The 18,608-nt window shown below is 37.8% G+C and overlaps 1 protein-coding gene across 2 annotated transcripts in view; it reads left to right on the top strand.

The window, feature by feature from the left end:
- The window catches only part of CCNY (cyclin Y), a 123,853-nt gene that overhangs the window by 93,144 nt on the left and 12,101 nt on the right, over positions 1-18,608 (top strand). For both annotated transcript variants that reach the window (XM_082752501.1, XM_082752502.1), the window contains 4 exons: positions 1,312-1,347; positions 5,111-5,168; positions 5,265-5,384; positions 17,072-17,238. In XM_082752501.1, the coding sequence (XP_082608627.1) occupies positions 1,312-1,347; positions 5,111-5,168; positions 5,265-5,384; positions 17,072-17,238 (381 nt within the window). The remainder of the gene's footprint in view (positions 1-1,311; positions 1,348-5,110; positions 5,169-5,264; positions 5,385-17,071; positions 17,239-18,608) is intronic.

The raw sequence follows: 18,608 nt of genomic DNA, 5'->3' as shown, positions 1-18,608 counted from the left end.
TTCAGCGAGAACTGTGTCTTTTACAAGTCCATGGGTACACAGTATTTTTTAACTTATTACATATATCTATAGAAAAATTCAGTTTTAAAAGCAAGTTTGAGCTAAAAGCTGATGTAGCCCAGTAAAAGCTATAGCGCTTATTAAAAGTCAGTAAAATACATTTATTTTCAACTGAGAAAAAATGTTTTTAAAAAATACTGAAATGAATTACAATTCTACTAACTTGGTAGCTCCAACATATAACTTTCCTAACATGCAGTGTGTTGATTTTCTTGTAAAAATTCTGGAAGAAAAATATAGAGTGACTGATTCACTCTCTTAAAAGGCTTTTTGTGAGGGGAATTTAACATCATTGTAAGACATAAGAAACTTACAGTGAATTTGACAAAACAAACAGTCAGCAAATAGAATCACTGAACTCACTCCTCATTCCTCTGTAGTTTTTGCTGGGTTTTGTGCTGTTAGAATAAGTGGGAAGAGTGCTGTTCCTGCTTTATCCTTCAGCAAAGCTGCATCCTGAGTAAAGCATGTATCCTTTGATAAATCTGGAGTCACAAGTTGGAAACTCAAGAGTAAGCATGAGAAGCTAAGTCTTAGTTTTCTTCAGTCTCAAAAGTGAATGGGATCAGTTAGTTATTTGTATATGTAATTAAAATCTTAATTTTCTGTGTCTATATGGACAGTATGTGCAGAATATAAACAGATGTACTTACATCTTTGTCATGGAAGGTTTGTCATGAAAGAGCATGGGAAATGCACAATGCAGTAACTTATTTAGGGAAATATCTTTCCTAAGTTAAAATAAGTAACTTGATGCCATAACAATGTTAGAGCCTTGTATTTGAGTCTCCTATGTGAGTAATTACATAGAAAGAATCAGAAGTTTGTGGATTTAAATATAAAATCATAAGCCAAGGGTAATTAACATGTTTCAAGTTAGCCTTGCAGCATTATTGGACAATCAGAGTGAATATCCAACACTTGTGTCACTTATTTTCAACCTTGGAAGTCAGGAGGAGATTTGTTATTTACTTTAGTGGACGTAGGCTTTAAATGGAAGGCATGTGTGACTTGATGTATGGAGTATGAGTATTTGTGGAAGGTCCTTCGTTACTAGTGGGAAGGAGGCACTTGAGTGTGCTGAACAAATATTCTAAGATGACCTATTTACAGTGTTTTACCTGGCATCTAATAATAAACAGAAGAAAGTAGGCTATTGAGCATATTTTTTTGTCATGTGTTCTGCTAAGTTTTAAATTTGGATGTTAATATGACAATCCTGAGGTGTTAACTCTATATTTTTCTTTACAGTGTAGCTCTTGCAATATATTACCACATCAAAAACAGGTATGTGAATAATGAAGTCTTGTACTGAAGATCTCTTTAATCAAAACAAACGAACTGTTGAAACCCTAAAAATCTGTGATTTGGTTCTTTGAAAATGCTTTTGGGTAGTATTTTTTCTTATCTCCAATGTTAGAAAAAAGAGATGTGTTCTCCTATATAGATGTATTATTTTACTTAAACGAATAAAAATCAGAGGATTATGTATCATAAAACTGTGCAAATACAATTCAGCATTGAAAAGCTTTGATTCAGTATTTGGCTTTATATGCTCTGGGCACTTCTGTATTATGCATATGTCTCAAATGGATTTAGAAGAAATCTGCATAGTGTCTTTCAGATTTATTTTTTTAGGCTACACCCTTGTAAAATTGACTATGTAAGTCAACAATCACTTAGTGGATTTTAAAGTACAAGCCCTTAATTATATAGTAAGATTGACATTGTCAATAAACGTAATTCAGGACATCGCAGAAGCAGAGCAAGTCCTGTCTTACCCCTCCTGGTGTAGTATGCTTTAGATCTATGCTCAGCCAGGTTGACTGTTAACACTAAAACAGGTTCTCTAAAAAAAGTAACTTGGTGCATGAATTCATGTTGTTGTTAAGCTGCACTTCTGTTTCTTAAATTACATGTTGTCATGATGTAATATGTCGCAGTATCATCAAATAATATTGCCTGAAATTTTTAAGAGATTTGTATAAATATGTCAAATTACTTATGCGTCCATAGCTTTTCAGTGTCTTTTCAGAGAACTTAGCCAGCTTAGATCTCGATCTAACAAACCAACTTACATCTAATTTTTTTCTTCAGGACTGTAAGAAGTCCAACTAGAACAAAAGGAATTACTCATAAATTTAAGTTAAGCTGGTACATCATTTGGGACCATGTTACAGGTCACTGGAACTCATTACACTTGTTGAAACAAGGCTGGCGTCTGAAGAGAGAAACATGTAAAAGTGCACAAAGGCAGAAAAGTTTAGGGCGCAATCCCTGCTGAAAACTCTTAGAAGACTTTCCAAGATTAAACATGGCAGTATGTAAAGCAAATGTTAGAGTGAAATCCTTTTACTAACTTTTAATATAATTTCCTAGGAAATGAACCATTAATGATCATGCTTGGTTTACTTGTTTATCTGTCCGTGGTTCTGTTCTTCCCCTTTCCTTCCATCATCTCTGGGTTAGTTTGGCCAGCTAGTCAATTGTAACTATGCTTGACTGACTAATAGAGATCCATCCCAAAGACAGTCAGATCCTAAAGATATCCTAAGTGCTCAGTTAAACATTATGCCAGCTGGGTGAGGAGCTCAGCAGAATGGGGGCACTTCAGGAACCATGTGCAGGTGAGAAACTTCAGTAAGGGCTCACAGTATCCAGGAGGAAATCCAGAGCCAAAGGAAGCTGAATCCCTTCAGATTGCCACGAGACTGATTTCTGATGACAGTAAAATATGCACATTCATAGTTTTATTACAGAACTCGATGCAAGCTTGACCTGCAGCTATTAGAGGCTAAATATTTATAAATGAAAGGGCCCTGTGTCAGTGACTTGAAAACAAATACATTCTGATTGTTATCTTCTTGGGAAACTCGGTATCTGTCCGTTCACTTTGGGGGTGGAAAGGTGATTTATTCGGTAGGAACTGCTTGCTGCTTGTCCCTCCTCGAGTTCCCCAGGGCAGTGAGATGCGTTGTAACCGCGCCCTCTGCTGCACTCCCTACAGACAATCTCAGGCCTGAGTGCATCAATTAGCAGCTCTGAAACGGAGGATGTGAAATGACTGCTCTGCCTTCACTTGTCTCTGATTTGGGAACGGAGGGAACAACGTGATAACAGCTCTTGGTTGTGTTTGCTGCTGAAACGGCAACAGCCAAACATATGTTCTGTTTCCTGCCATTATAGGGGGAAAGGAAGTTGTTGACGTATGCGGTAGAGTCGGGTTCGTTATGGGGGCTGGGGAGTAAGAAACCACTGCAGCTCCTGGGTAGGCTTGAAGTTGGTTTTGACAGAAAACGAGTCAAGCTCTACCTGAGAAGAGTTCTTTTCAGACAACAATTATCTGTCCTCTTTCTCCTCTATGCTTAGTTTAAAAGAAAACTATTTTCTAGTGTTCCAGACTCTCACCAATCCCAGATGTCACTTTTCAGAATACCTAATATGTTTCATATGTTCCCCACATTTTGTTTGATTGTGAAATTCTAGTTATTCCTAGTTTTCCCAATGTCTTCTCTCATTGTTCTGTTGAATTTTTCCAGCTTTTGTTGCATTTAGCTATCTTACAGGTGGTAGGAGACTTACACCTATCTTGCTTTTGAAGGAATGCACGAGTGTTGGCGAATTTGCTTAACAAAATAAATAACCAAACTTAAAGCAAACTAACCATGAAAAATGCTTAGATCAATTAGTAGACAATTCCTTTTTGAAAGACAACAGTACAATTTTATTTTAGTGAGGACAAAAGCCTATCAACTCTTTTTCAGTGTAGGTTTTTTTTTATGGCAATCAAATGTGCCTTCATAGCACACAGCATGAAGAAATAGAAAAATAAATTTTTTCTTTCCCTCTTCTCATTGTGAAGGGCCACAGCTTATGTTAACACAGCAATGATTCCAGTGAGACCACTTCTGCATTAAAATACCAGCTTTTTTGTTGGGGTAGAAATCTGGCCTAAAATCTTTGCTGATTAGGTATTTTGAAGTAATTATCTCAATCTGTTAGTCGGTTTTAAACTACTCCTTTAAAAAAAAAAAAAAAAGTATCGATTTCCAGTGTGAACAGGCTTTATAGCAGAAAAGAAATCAACTTTGGATGTTGAGGTTTAGATGTTATCTACCAATAAGCACATTTTTTAGACATTAGTCTCCTGTAAAACTCGTGTTTGCATGCTCTGTGAGACACGTGTTGAGTAAAGATAAAAAACATTCAGTGGTTTCTCTCTTAAGACCTCTCTGACCAGAGCACCAGGGATGCAATATATAAAGATGGTATTGTAGTAAGAAAGTCACATGGATGCATCTGTCCAAAAAGTGTCCGGTTCTAACTGGCACTGTTACACCACTCGCTTTTGTGATGGTTAATATTCCTGATAAGATTACACACAGAAGTCTTAAATTGCATACTGGATGTTAGGCTTGTGAAGTTGCATCAACTTTCATGCTGATCTTGAACAACAGGGATGAGAGAAATATAGTGAATTAAGATCCGTGAATCGAAATATTTTGTCTTTTTTTTTTTATATGCTCTTTTTTGCTTTCAGAAATTGTTAATGGTATAGGGTTTTCAAAAGAAATAAGAAGTGAAGTATGTATATATTAAAATAAAGGATAACTGGAAAAGATACAAATATTTGTAAATGTCATGACTTTGAAAATAATGGAGGAGGAGAAATTAGCTAAAGGAAGAGATTTCAAGGATTGTCACGAAGTTAAGAAAAGCAGAGTAAGCTGAGCTGGTTTTAATATATTAGAAGTTCATCGTTGTACATCTTAGGCTGTGAAAAAGCCTCACAGTAGTGGGCACAAAAGTTTTATGTCTTGAGCATTGAAATTTGAAAATTTTAGCATACTTTGTAATATGGATTTCGTATTGCACATGAACTTTATGGTAGAATATATCCAACTCCTATATGAGAGTCACATTTCTGCAGTGTTTCTAAGCGCACCACAGCATAAGGAGTATTAGAGCTTTAATGATCTGCTTGCATCTGTGACAGCTGCATGTTATTACATTCAGATAATGACACTACTTTGGTTTTAATACTTTTTAGGGACACAGATGGAAGAATGCTCTTAGATATTTTTGATGAAAACCTTCATCCCCTTTCGGTAAGTTCATTTATCTCTTCTTCTTTTTCATGTGAACTGTCTTTCTGTCTGCTTCGTTTTGTTTCAGTCACCTATTTGGAAGTATTTCTTCCTTAGAAATCCGAAGTGCCACCAGATTATGACAAACATGATCCAGAGCAGAAACAGATTTACCGCTTTGTTCGGACGTTGTTCAGTGCTGCTCAACTGACTGCTGAATGTGCCATTGTCACCCTGGTGAGTGTCTGAGAGATGACATCAGCTATCTGACAGACCCAGTTTTGTTCCTAAAGCTTGCTTTTGTATGATTTAATAGAGCTAGGTGATTCCAGGGGATTTTTTCTCACCATGGAGACCAAGAGAATTTCTTGATGGGAAGAGATATTGCAGTTCATTTTCTTGGGGAGAGTTACTGATCAAAAAAGAGGGTGGATAACATGACACAAAAGCCAGGGTTATGTCTTGCCCTCACAGAGTGATAACATTACAGGCCACCAGAGTGACTAATAGAAAACGCAGGTGGCATAAGCAATCTGAACAGGAGGGAATGTTAAAAGCAGAGATTGTTCCACTTTTGTGGGTTTATTGTGTATCACTGTAATTCCCAATGGAGATTCAGGGACAGCTGCAGGTAATTTAAGAGCATTAATAAGAATTGATGGACACGCGAAGGACTTGGTGAGTGACTGCAGCATGTTGGTGATGGCTTTTTTTTTTTTTTTTAAACTTCCACTGTACTTGTCTTTCAGGACTGCGTCACAGGGCTGAACAATTGTACTCAAGGCTGAAGTTTAGCTACTTAAAAATAGCACAACACAAAAGAAGGTTCAGATTTTCAGCTGGTGTGGATCAGCATAGCTATGTGGATTATAGGAGCTAAAGTGATCTCTGTCAGCTGAGAATTTCTTAATTTTCCTGAAATCTGTACCCTGCCAACCCTCTATAGCTTTCAGGCACAATTTTGGCCATGTTCTTGACTCAGAAATTTTAGAAGAATGAAATATGTTTTTATGATAACATGTGGTCTCATAACAGCTTTGTTACGCACTTCAGATCGGAGAAAGGGAAATTGGAGACGGTGGATTTTGGAGGCTAGACCCGCTCATTTCCTCTGTTAATCTTAGAAGACAAGGGAGAGAAATTAGTTGGCAGGCTTTTCTCCTTCAGACGGTCAGAATGAATTGTACAACTCAGTACAGAACATGAATCTGAGGGAAATAGGGCAAGAAACACCCTGCAGTGCTCCACCCTTGCATTTTGAAGCATTACTCTACCAAGTTACTTGACCCAGCCATTAGTTGTTTTCTGAAATGACATTTTATCTGTCTTTTTTACATAATTGTGCTAAGTACTTGTCCTTCTTTTTCTTCCTGAGTGTTTTCTGCTGGAGGCAAGATATGTTGTGTGAATCAGTATGTTCTTGTATAATTTAATTAATCTACTGACAAATACAGCGGAACTTTGTTGTAGTTATCTGTTGTTTGATCTTAGGCTATTTGATCAATGAGGGCACTCTTTAATAGAGAGGAAGAGGGCGCTTTTTTTTAAATAACAATATCTTCCTGTCATTGCAATGCATGGAAAGTTCTTTCCCAGAAATCTTGTTAGCCCATGAATATATTTAAATATTTTACATTTATAACTACTTCACTGCCTCTTCTGTTTCTCACATGGTTTCCTTGCAAATAACTGCTTTTGGTGTGATCTACAATTAAGTATAAATGTTTTCCATTCATTTGCCACATTGCTGTTTCAGTAGTTGTTAGTGCTTGAAAGCCTAGATGGCTTGGGTGTTTTACCCAACACTGGCACTCAAGGCAGCCATGCAGATGTTTGGAGATAAATTTGGTATAAGTGATCAGCATTACTGTTCTTGACCATTTTTTCAAGATGATAGCACCTGCCTCACCCTTCTTTCCAGAAAGCTTCAGAATTTGGGGATAAACATTGTTTTACAAGTATGAAATTCTGCTGCTGCTGTTCTCATTTTCCTCTGTTCTTTTTAGATTTCATTTCTTTATTTCTTAGTGTCATCAGAAGGGGCCCCAGAGACAGATCATATTGTTTCTGAAACGTTCAAATGTGGAAATTAGTCTGTTCGAAAGCAATTGACCACCCTCTTCCCCACCCCATTCATCATGTCTTAATAGTGTTGATAGTGCTATTTATACGTCCTCCAAATGTTTTTAATTTTAATATCCTGACTGAAGAAGAAAGCATTTCCTGCTGAAGCTTATGTTTTGCCATAGTCTGGTCATACATTGGAGAGCAATGTGATAGCCCCGTCTGCTACTTGAGCCTTGGAGGAGGGTTGCCAGAAGGTAGGAAGTATATCTGTGGTGATCACAATACACTTGGAACTAGATTCTGTAGCTATTATCTTTCACTCTAATTATTTTTAAACAGTCCTAACCACCATTTTTTATTCCTCAGGCAAACCAAATAATTAATGTGGACTAAGGTCCACATTATGTTGGATGCATTTGTTTGTCTTTTTATATGCCATTATCCAGACAGAAACAGTACTTACAACTAGTTATATAGCAAGATGTATGTTCAGCATGGGAGGAAAGTAAATGTGAAACTCCAGACTGTTAGATGAGCTGGTATCCAGCAAAAAAAGACAGCATCGTATTGCTTCAAGCACTTAATTAAAATGTTTCAATTAAAGTCTGCACTATTACAGCAAAACCAATTTATAATTAAACAAAAGATTTAATTTTCACACAGTCTCCAGAGCTGCCAAGAGATTTTCTGTATTGATGGGTGAAAAATTAAAATCTCAGGTTGAAACAATTAATTACTAATTCACATTAATTTATATAATAATACCTTAAGAATTATTTTAGTGTTAAGAATTACTTTTGTTGCTGACGTAAAATCTTGTACCAGTGAACAGCTGAACTATACCCTGTGACCTGACTTTGGGAGAAAAACAATGTGTTTTTCCACCTGACCCAGAGTATTCCCATCCTTGATAAAACTGAGAAATGCCTTTCGTCTTCATCATCTCCTTGGGCGCAGAGGTGGCAAGTTGCACTTAAAATAATGTGTTAATTGAATAGCAAATGCGAATAGTAGTGTTATCCATGCCAATAGCAAAACAATACATGGCCCACATGTCATGAGAGTTAAACATTTTCACTTTGTTGTTTTCTTAAGAAAAACAAAACAAAACAATCTTATTAACTAGACCTGAAGAGGAGAATGATCCAAGCTTTCTGCTTTGTCTTGGCATGCCTTTCTGAGTTTTGTTTAAGTAGGCCAAATCTAAGGCACCTGATAAACTCCAGTGTGCATAATATTTTCAGAGGTTACATTTTGCATAGGCAAATGTACTATAGACTCTTGTCAGATACAGTGCTATCTAACTACATGCAGTGCATGGACTGATTTTTTTTTCTGCAAAGTTCAGAGGAGTGTGTTCTGAAATATGTTGCAAAGTCCATACTGTGATCGAAGGGATTTGATATTGGGAAATTTTAGATTTGAAGTGTGGAAGAGTAACTTCTCCTTATGAAAAGCAGGGATTTAATTAATCCAGCCAGATTTTCCTGAGTTCATACTGTACTCTCCAGTCACATTTTTAGGAACTAGGTAGAGAATATGTAGAATGAACGTCTTGAATTATGTGATGAAAATTATGGCATTTGAGGGGAGTTTTGTTTTCTGTGTGTTTGGAGTAAAGGAGAAAGCCTTTAACTGGTTTCCTTTCACTGGGATATTTTTAAGTGCAGATATTTCCCCTCCCCCCTGTTGTGTTTAAAGTATCAAGGATGTGATATTGGTTTAAAGAAAACAAAGTTGTTGTTTTCTTTTTTAAAAGAAGTGATGAAAGTCTGTACAGACGTTTAATCTGTAGCAGAAGTCCTTTTCAGCTGGTGTGGTATACCTACTGTTCCTTATACAGCTACTGGAAGATGCAGGCTCCTCTGAACACCTCGGGGTACAATGTGAACTATTTGCTGCCTGGTTTGAAGGCTGCCACTCTCCCTCCAGTGACCAAGACAGAGATCATGAGTGCAGTGAGAGCAAGGCAAAGCTGGGCTCTGCTTGGTGTAAGAAACCCATGAGAACAGTTGTGTATATCTGTTGGTGGTGGTGGCCACCTTTTTAATTCCCCAACAGAAGAGCACGTTCATTTCAAGCAATGAATACTGATCCCAGTTTGGGACTGGAAAGTCAATGTTGTCTAATAGTTTGAGTCCATTTTATGCGTATTACAGATTTTTGTCTTAAAACAAGTAAACTGGGGGACAAACCTGAGGATGTGTGATTTTTCTCTCAGTTCCATTAGTGTTTCCTATAAATATCTTCAATGCTACTTTGCAATTATTCACATTTTCAGAGCCGTTTTATGAGTGCATTCATTACTATCTTTCAACACTTGGTCTCAGAAATAAAAATTGGATGAAATTGCAAGGACTGTGATGATGTGATGTCCTTTTCCACCAAATGGATGGCACTAGACCTTTACGGAACATTTTTAAATGCCCAGCTGGGTAATTTTAAAGCACAGTTATTTCAGGAGCGTTGTGGTAGGGAACTGGCTGATTGCTTCGAACAGAGCATATGGCAATTTAGTGATTGGATTGGAGCCGTAATTTGGCTATATGGGACCCACTACCAATTATAATTTTTCCATACAGATTTCTTTTTAGTTTCAAGACATTGTAACACATTGAAGTTTTCTCATTAAAAGAGGACTGTATATTTCCTTTTACTTCTTGGAGATGTGTTGGGATGGATGCTGCCTTTGTTAAATTAATCTGTGCTTCTGCAGCTAGCAACATGGGTTACATAGTGACACCTAATGCAGCTTAAATGTGAGAGGGAGGGAATGAAGTTGTTGCAAGTAAACGAGCATTTGTAGATTCTCAATTATGGACCGTAAAATAACAAAAACATAGTCTCCATCAATGTGCAACTAGTGATAATTGATTAAAGCCACTAGATTTTTTTTATTTTTTTTTTTGGTAAAACATGGGTAGAATTTGACATGAAGCAACACAAAAACAGTATGAGAAAAGGTTGTGCTTTGCTCTTGCCATTACCTCAAAATTCAGAATTCTTTCACTAATGCCAGTGATTCTTTGGTGATTGCCTGTTTCTGTAGTGTGCTGAGACTCCCACTCAGCCTCCTTGGAGGGCATGCACAAATTCTGGTCTCTCTGGGTTGTACCACGCTCCAGCACTGCAGACAGAATCACAGAATAATCTAGGTTGGAAGAGAACTCTGGAGGTCAAGTCTGGTCCAGCTTCAGCTCTAAGCATGATCAGTTGAATGAGTTTGCTTAGGGCCTGCCCAGTTGAGTTGAAATTTTATCACTGAGGATAAAATTTCACAATGTCAACAGAAGACCTGTTTGGTTGTTTTATGAAGTTAAATTAAGGGATTTTGTGCCCATAACTGCAACTTCAGTATGATAAGAAATATCATTTGGATATTGGAGGTTAATGTTGAATACCTCCAAAATGAAGGAACAAAGAGAAACAAAACTTTGAAGGAATCCCATAGTAAGCTTTTAATAAAACTGGAGTTTTAATAAAACTGGTTCCTTTGGATTGCAACATATTGAAATGAAATAATTTGACACATTTTTTAGATACATGTCCTTCTCAAGGGGGAAAAAGAAGAAGAAATAAACCTCCTCAAGTATTTTAACTTTTCTTCTTACTTGAGATTATTATATAATATACAAAATATGGTATAATGTCCTCTGAGATGGAAAAAAAAATGAGATACTGCTTCACACTAATTAAAACTGAACTCCTCATTGCTATCTTTAGTTTTAGTTTCATCAAACAGATTTATGTTCTCTTGACTGGGTTGTTGTATAACCAGCTGCCTGGTATCCAGAATCATAGGGAGCTGGGACATCCTAGAAAACTGGGACAACCCTGAACACTGTGGTTGTTACTATGGGAAGTCCGGGATGGATTCACCCAACTGCAAATAATCACCCTGGGGGTCAGTTGTGGCTGGAGCAGCACTGCTGAAGATTGGATGCTGTTGCCAGGCTGGTGCCATTTTGCAGTTCTGCCCTCCAGGCCTAGTGGTAGTAACGTATGGCTGAATGATTCTCCACCATGCAAGTTCAAGTTGTGGGAATTAAGAAAAGAGGCACCCAAACTAGCTCAGCATAGGGGCATTTTGGGTCTGGCAGATTAATTAGCTCAAGATAATGTGCTGAAGCAAATCAGAGCTGTACCTCTTCTGGACATGAAATGGTTTTGGAAGCCTTTTAACTACATGGCCTGTGGTGCTGCATCGAAGCTAATGAACCGCTACAGACTGTAAGACAGTTTGGGATCACCTATACCTGCAGAGTGGTAATTGTATTTCATTAGTAGATAAAAATTCCTGTTAATTCAGATAAATAAATTCTTAACAAAGACAAATCATCTGTTTGGTTTCACGTATGATTAAATAATAATTTGCTCATGTTCCAATTTTAAAGGTCAGTCATTGCAAAATTTTGATGGGAGTCTGTGGGAAGAGATGGAAAATAAATACTGCTTTGCCAATCTCTTCACTCAGTGCAGGGTATCTTCTGAAATGTGCACAAGTTATTAAAATATCTCCAGTGAAGTGCAGGAGCTGTCCATAAAAGCTTGTTAGGCTGACAATCACATAAAAGCATGTGGTTCATTCCCAAACACAATAGATTAATAATGGAGGAGGCATCAGGCTCCAAGGTACTGAATTTTTAAATAGAAATGTATTGGCAGTCCATTGGTGTTTTCCAGGTCGGAATGGTGTTTTCGTTTCAGCTACAAAATGAAACATAATGTGACAAATGAATTTTGAAGTTTGTTGGTATTAACACTGGCTTATACTTGTTCTTTGCAAGCTGGGAAAATTCAGAATATGTTGTTTGACTGAAGCCAATAAGAGTTTTTCCTCAGGACACATCAGCAACCACAATCATTTACTTAAATGGTCATGCTATCGCTCTGCAAAAATCTGTGAACATGCACAGAACAAGTCATAGAACTAAGTGGATGATGACAGGTGTTATGAAGATGGCTCTTGGAAGCTATTAAACTATTTGAGGAAAACTAGGTGTTGAATTAAGGCAGAATTAATCTTTTGTCTTTTCAGAATTCAGCTTTCAAATATTCAGAAGAGAAGTGCTTGGAAGTGTTGCCCACAAAAGCTTACTTTCAGAAGAAGCACTGCAGAGGATGAGTTACAGAGAAAAGTAACATCAGTGTAATAGCTTCAATTTGTTTTAAGCTTTAGATCCATTCCTAAGCATTTTTAAAACTTATTTCTTCTATATTTCTTCTAGATAGCAAAAGCTCTTTTTATCATTTAGTTTTGCTTCTCTAAAGGAATACCTGCTGAAATAATCCAGAGATGAGAAGAGGTTTTCAGACCATTTTAGTAAAAGTTTCTCGCATTGTGTCTTCTGAGCACAATCTTTTGGTCTTTCAGTGTGTAAGTAAATTTCTACCAGCATCCTGAGATGTGAGTTATAATACTCTTTTCCACAGTAGGCTTTTAAAACTTAGCTTGTTTTTATACGATTTTAGAGCTGCTAGTCCTAAAGAAAATGTAGAAAGTGGTTCACTTTTGCAAACTAAGCCAGTGAAATTCATTGCAACACACGAGTTTATTGAACCACGTAGTACACAGAGAATACAGAGTCTGATTCAAAACCCGTATTTGAGAAAATGGTCCCTGCACTTAAGACAGTATTCAATATATAGACTTCACTGCATAACTAAGGTGAATACAAATGACATTTCCATACATCACATTTACCATTACAGGGTCAACATTTTCGGAGCTTTTTTTTCCCTTGAGGTGGATGGAGTGTGTCTGCCTGCATGTGGGAAGACGCGCTTGCTGCAGCCAGCAGAAGCAGGTGGCGTTCTCCCACCAGCCACACGTTTGTTTGGGATGAGTAGCGGAGTGACTAACCGCCCACCAGCCTTCCTCTTCAGATGGGCTGGGAGCCACCTGGCCCTTCTCCAAAAGTCTGTACTGATTCAGCACATCTTTGCAGCCGCCAGAAGCATCCCCCTGCAGTAGCGTAGGCTAGTGAGTACATGGCTAACTCTGCCTCTCCTTCTTACTTACTCCTTTTTACCCATCAAGGTCAAAATCTTGGTGCTCACACTGCTCCTGTGGGCTAGACCAACTACATGGCAATGATCTGAGATAAAAACTATGGTTGACAGTTTGCTTTGTCACAGTAAGCTTTCTCACATGCTTGTAGGAGAGAGAGCTCACTTGTCTGTGCCTACACTGCTTTGAGAAAGACACTGCCTCAGAAGGGCAAGAGCTCGAGAGCCTTTCCTCTGCCGGAGTTATGCTGTCTGTGGAGTCACCTGGTTCTCTCCAAACACAGGAAAAAAAAGAACTTGTAGGTGATGTGAAGGTTGGAGGCTGTCTTGGCTATAGTGAAGAACTAATCTAATGTGGTAGTATAGGCCTATATTTGGGAGACAAGTCCCAGGTTATGTTGAATTCCCACATTAGCGGAGGACCTTGATAAACTTCTACAAATATTTGCTGCAAGAGGAGTCTTGTTCTTTTTTTGCCTTCTTGCTTGAACACACTTAAAACTCAAAACTGAGTCAGGGAGGCCAAAACAAGTGAGCAAAACAAAATGTTCTCTTTTAAGGCATTTTCCAGGAAGGAGCCAGAAACCATGCAAAATGCCCTTCTCCTGGTGAGGTATTTCTCATCTTCAGTTTTATTCAAAGATTATACAAAGCCTTGCTCCAGCAAGCTGTATTTCTGGAGTTAAGCCCAAGTTATCACTAAGGACTCAAAAGTGATTATTCATTTTCCTCAACATGCTACTAGAAGATGCTCAGATGTCTTGGTGATATAAGGATACTGCCTTAACAAGCTATTTCATTTTTAAAGCTGATTTCTCAGGTATACACTGGTGGGAAGGTAGTAGCAAGTTCGTGCTCCCTGTGTACTTACACCTTGAGTAGATGAACTTACACCTGAGTTCTCTGAATGCCATTGAATTTGAGCCCACAATAGAATCCTTGCTCTTTTTTCCCCTGCATATGCTAGAACTGCATGTAGGAAAGGATGTTATTTTCTTGTTTTTGCCTGCTCTGTGTGTCTCAGTGGGGTATTCATTTGAAATCTACTGAACTCTCTGTGCCATTGAAATTTCAGGGGCTTGCGTTAACAGTAGAGGAGCAGGTTCAGCACTGATGTAAAGCAAACCAAGTTCATTTCCATTGCCCTTATTTAAGAGTGGCAAGATCTTGCAGCGTCCATCCTCTCCCTGCATTAGCACTGTGTGTTGTTTTAAACAAGCCTTTCACTTACCTGGAACAACTCCAGGGGTTCTTTGAACTATGAACTAACAACAATTTTGCTTGCTAAGTTGAACAAGTATGTTTGTGTTACATGGTAAGAGGTTTATGCAGGCTCCGTATGAAGCAAAAGGCAGCCTTTTTAACAGAACCATCAAGGAGTGCAGGCTCTGCTGAGATGCACATGCCACTTTTTTTTGTTTTTACTGAGCTTTGTGTTTCTGTGGTTTTGACGTATCACTGGAGGAGTCAGTCTTTTGAGTCCCCATTGCTGTTCCCACCTCACCCACTTACACACATTTCTTTCAGTTTCTGTCTTGAACCCTTGTGTTGGAGTGACCACGTGTTTATTTTTAAGGACGTAATTTTCTCAAAATGTTTAAAATGTGCTGTTTGTTTTGCACTCACACACCACGTGGAACTCCAATACCAAATCTTACATGTCAAAATGTGATGAATATTTTAAAACAATGAAACCAATGCTGGTATTATGGGATCTTTGTTGTTACTGTGCAACTAGTAAATCTTCATTTCCACATATTTAGCGTGTTAATTTTTTGCACTTCTTTCTGTCAAACAATGGGTCCAGTGCAGTGGTCCCGTCGGGGTGTACAGGACCAGTGCCAGTGCTCCGCTGGCTGCAGTGGTGATGCTGGGTGTTCTTTGTAGTTATGGGCTTGTGGGCGAGAAATGAAACTGCAGAACAAGTTCACTTCTTGATGCTAGCTAGGGAAGCCAGTAAAAGGTTGTTTCTTAATCAGAGCACAGTTTGCTAACTGAAATGACTACATCTCATTTACCCTAAATCAGCCAGAAGAGTGCAGTGAAACCTGCTTGAAACAGCCTCACAGTGGACTGAGAAATCTGTAGATTGGGAGAGGTGGTCTGCATTATATTTTTCCCCAAAAGATTTCTTTCTCTGTATGCCTTCTATGCTGCAAAGTGAGGCAGTTTATTTTGTGCTCTGAGTGTCTGTGCACATTCAGATATTGAATATCTTTTCATAAAACATGCTTTCCTCTCTAAATTACAAAATGTTTGCAGTCTGTTTTCAGTGACCTTGTTCCCAAGTTCTAATTGCTTGTAGTATTACAATAGTTAAAATTAATGAACAAAACTATATAAAAGCTGTAATTGGTTGTGATATTATTGGGGACTCAAAAAAAAAAAAAAAAAAGAGCTTAGAATTACTTTTTTTTTTTATTATAAATTAAATACTTTCTAATGGTAGACCTTTCAGGAACCACAAATCACTGAAGGTCCTCTGTGTGCTTCTGTTAGCACACATCCTAATAGAAAATCACAAGTAAGCTCTTCTGGGTTTTAAAGGTTTTCCCCCTGTGCTCCCCTTTCCCTTCCCCTTTATCAGCACGAATTTTATATATATTAGCTATTCTTATGGTATTACTTGATTAGGTGCTAGTAAATATTAACTTAGTGAAACTGTAGAAGGTTTATTATGTGCCTTGTCAGCTGGTATATAAATTGTTTGGATGTGGATTGCAGAAGCATTCAGTTTTGTTCACCTCATGTACATTCGTAATGGTTGTAATTTCCCTTTTCCTATTAGGGGCTAGAGGAGGGGGGCACACAGATGACGCACAACCCATATTTCTTAGTACACGTTTTGTTCATCGGTCTGTTATTAATGTAAATGAGCCACTGTTACTGATAGCAGGTATATTCATACAGCATGTTGGCTTACTGGAGTGATCCAGTGGGTCCCTGGCATACTTAATTGGGGTTCCCTGGAGGGAAGGGCAAACCCAGCTCTGTTTTCATAAGCAGAGGCTGATACTGGCCTCCTGGCAACTTTCTGGTAGGTGTTCTGAAAGTCTCTACATGTTCCCTTGTTCTATCAGATGTGGGGATATAATTCTGTAGCCTTTGTAAATAGCAGCCTCTCATGTGAAGTCTGGGTTGTAGGAGCTCTTGTTGATGCTGGTCTGTGTTGGTGGTCTTGGGCAGTTGGACCAGACTCCTGTGTCCTTAGTTTATCAGTTCTTGCAGGTCCAACGGAATTACTGATACGCATCTCCAGCGCTTATCACTCCAAAGGAAACTGTTAGGTGCGTTATCTCAGCACATACATTTCCTTCGTTCAGCTCGTTGTTTCTCTGGCGGCTTTGTCTCCATCCAGATGCCTGGGGAACCTCTCCACCAGAGGGGACCTGCAGGACATGATGCTGTATCTGATAACTGATAGGCTGTAAATTAGAACCACAGCTGCTTGTGTGATAGCTAATAACAGTAATTGGTAGCATGCCCTTGCCTTCCTCATTAGTAGCTAGCGATTTATTTGTTTACATTATTATTTTAATAATTTATTTACACTATCATTTGAATTCATTCCAATATGTGAATATATTAGCAACAGTTACGATAGAAAAGCAACAGTTTTGTTTCTGGTTGTATGATCAGAATGCAAAGGCCAACTAAAACATGAATTTATCACATCCAGTCTTGAGCTTGGCACAAATGTATGGATTTAAACCCACAGCTTTTATAAAAGAACCTTCTTGAGAGCATATTACTGTTTTGAAATTGCTGGATTGGGTTTATTGCAATAGTTTTTCATTTCTACTTAATAGCAAACCAGATTAACTCTTGATTTTAATGTGTTTCCACAGGTATATCTTGAAAGACTTTTAACTTATGCAGAGATAGATATTTGTCCAGCGAACTGGAAGCGAATTGTACTGGGTGCAATTCTACTGGCATCCAAGGTTTGGGACGACCAGGCGGTGTGGAATGTGGATTACTGCCAGATCCTAAAAGATATCACAGTCGAAGACATGTGAGTCCAGTCTGTTTCTCTTTGTCAGCAAATGCCAAGATTTGTGTGTATGAGGGATAGGGGAAGTTCTCTCATACCTTGTGTAAAGTTTGTGTGTCTGCCTTCCATCTGAACGTGGTGGATGCTGATAAATGGCATGAGGTCTACTAGAGAGTTGCTTACATAGAAAATGTGGACTTTTTTTTTCTGGTTAAAATGTATTTTACTGCTGGGTGTTCACACAACTGTGAACCTGCAGAATATTGAAATATATGACTTAACAAAAAAAAAAAAAAAGAAAAAAAAAAAGAAAAAATGTTGGATAAGTCAGCTTGTCATCACTTCAGCAGCATTTACTGTAATGTGTTAGTTCTCCTCACAGATGGTAGAACAATGTAATGCAGAAAAAAATGTGTTCTGACCCTAACAACTCTTAGACAGCTACATGCTTCTTGCTGCCATTACGCAACCCTTAGATGATCACTCATTTATTGCTACCATTATTCAATAATTGTTTTTTTTTTAGTTTTTGTTTTTTCTTCTTATATCCTGCTGAGTTTGTTTGCAGGATTAAAAAATACGTAGTATTTTAAATTGCAGAGAGAAACTTCTTGTGGATAACTTTTTCCATTTTTTACTGGATGGCATTATTAACAACACATACAGCTTTATAGTGGCTGTCTGGATACTCCTCAGTCATTTTAAAAGAATATTCCAACAGTAATAAAAGAAAATATGATGAGAGTAAACAATTAAGGTCTTAATATTTACAAATACTAAAACAAATGCTTATTCTACTAAATAGTTGAGTGCTCTTTTAGTTGATTGATCAGTAGTTATTAGACGTATTTGATAAAGTGTCTGGGTTTCATGACATCTGTACATTGAGTGCTGAGTCACGTACCTTGCATGCATTTAGAGGTGTCCTCATCTGAGTTGATGTGCATGTAAGAGCAGTGCTGCAATGGCTGAAGTTGGAATCATGGCATGAAGTTGGAATCATAAAAACGCTATTTACATTTATTGATATTGATATTTATTTTATATTTATACACAGTATTTAGGGAAGAGGAAAGAAAGGAAGTAAACAAGAAAAAATGTTTATACAGCATGCCTTTTGAATCTCAGTTTGCAATCTCAAAGCAGTGAAAGGCCAAGCATTTATGCTATAGCAGCCCTAAATCCATTTCTTAATAGTTCACTGTTTGTCAGATTTATAGCAGGTCTAAAAATTATCAGTAAGGAAAATGTTCTAAGTTGTGAGTCAGCTGACTTTAAAACTAAGCATGGTTATACACTTCTAGACTAACTTGCAGACTGTGAGTACCTGTCACTTCTTGACTATTAGAAAAGTTATCTCTAAGCTTGTATTAATAAGCTATTTGTAATAC

The sequence above is a fragment of the Aythya marila genome (genome assembly GCF_965140915.1).
Source record: "Aythya marila genome assembly, chromosome: 2".
Taxonomy (NCBI): domain Eukaryota; kingdom Metazoa; phylum Chordata; class Aves; order Anseriformes; family Anatidae; genus Aythya; species Aythya marila.
This window is presented reverse-complemented; position numbering and strand designations above follow the sequence as displayed.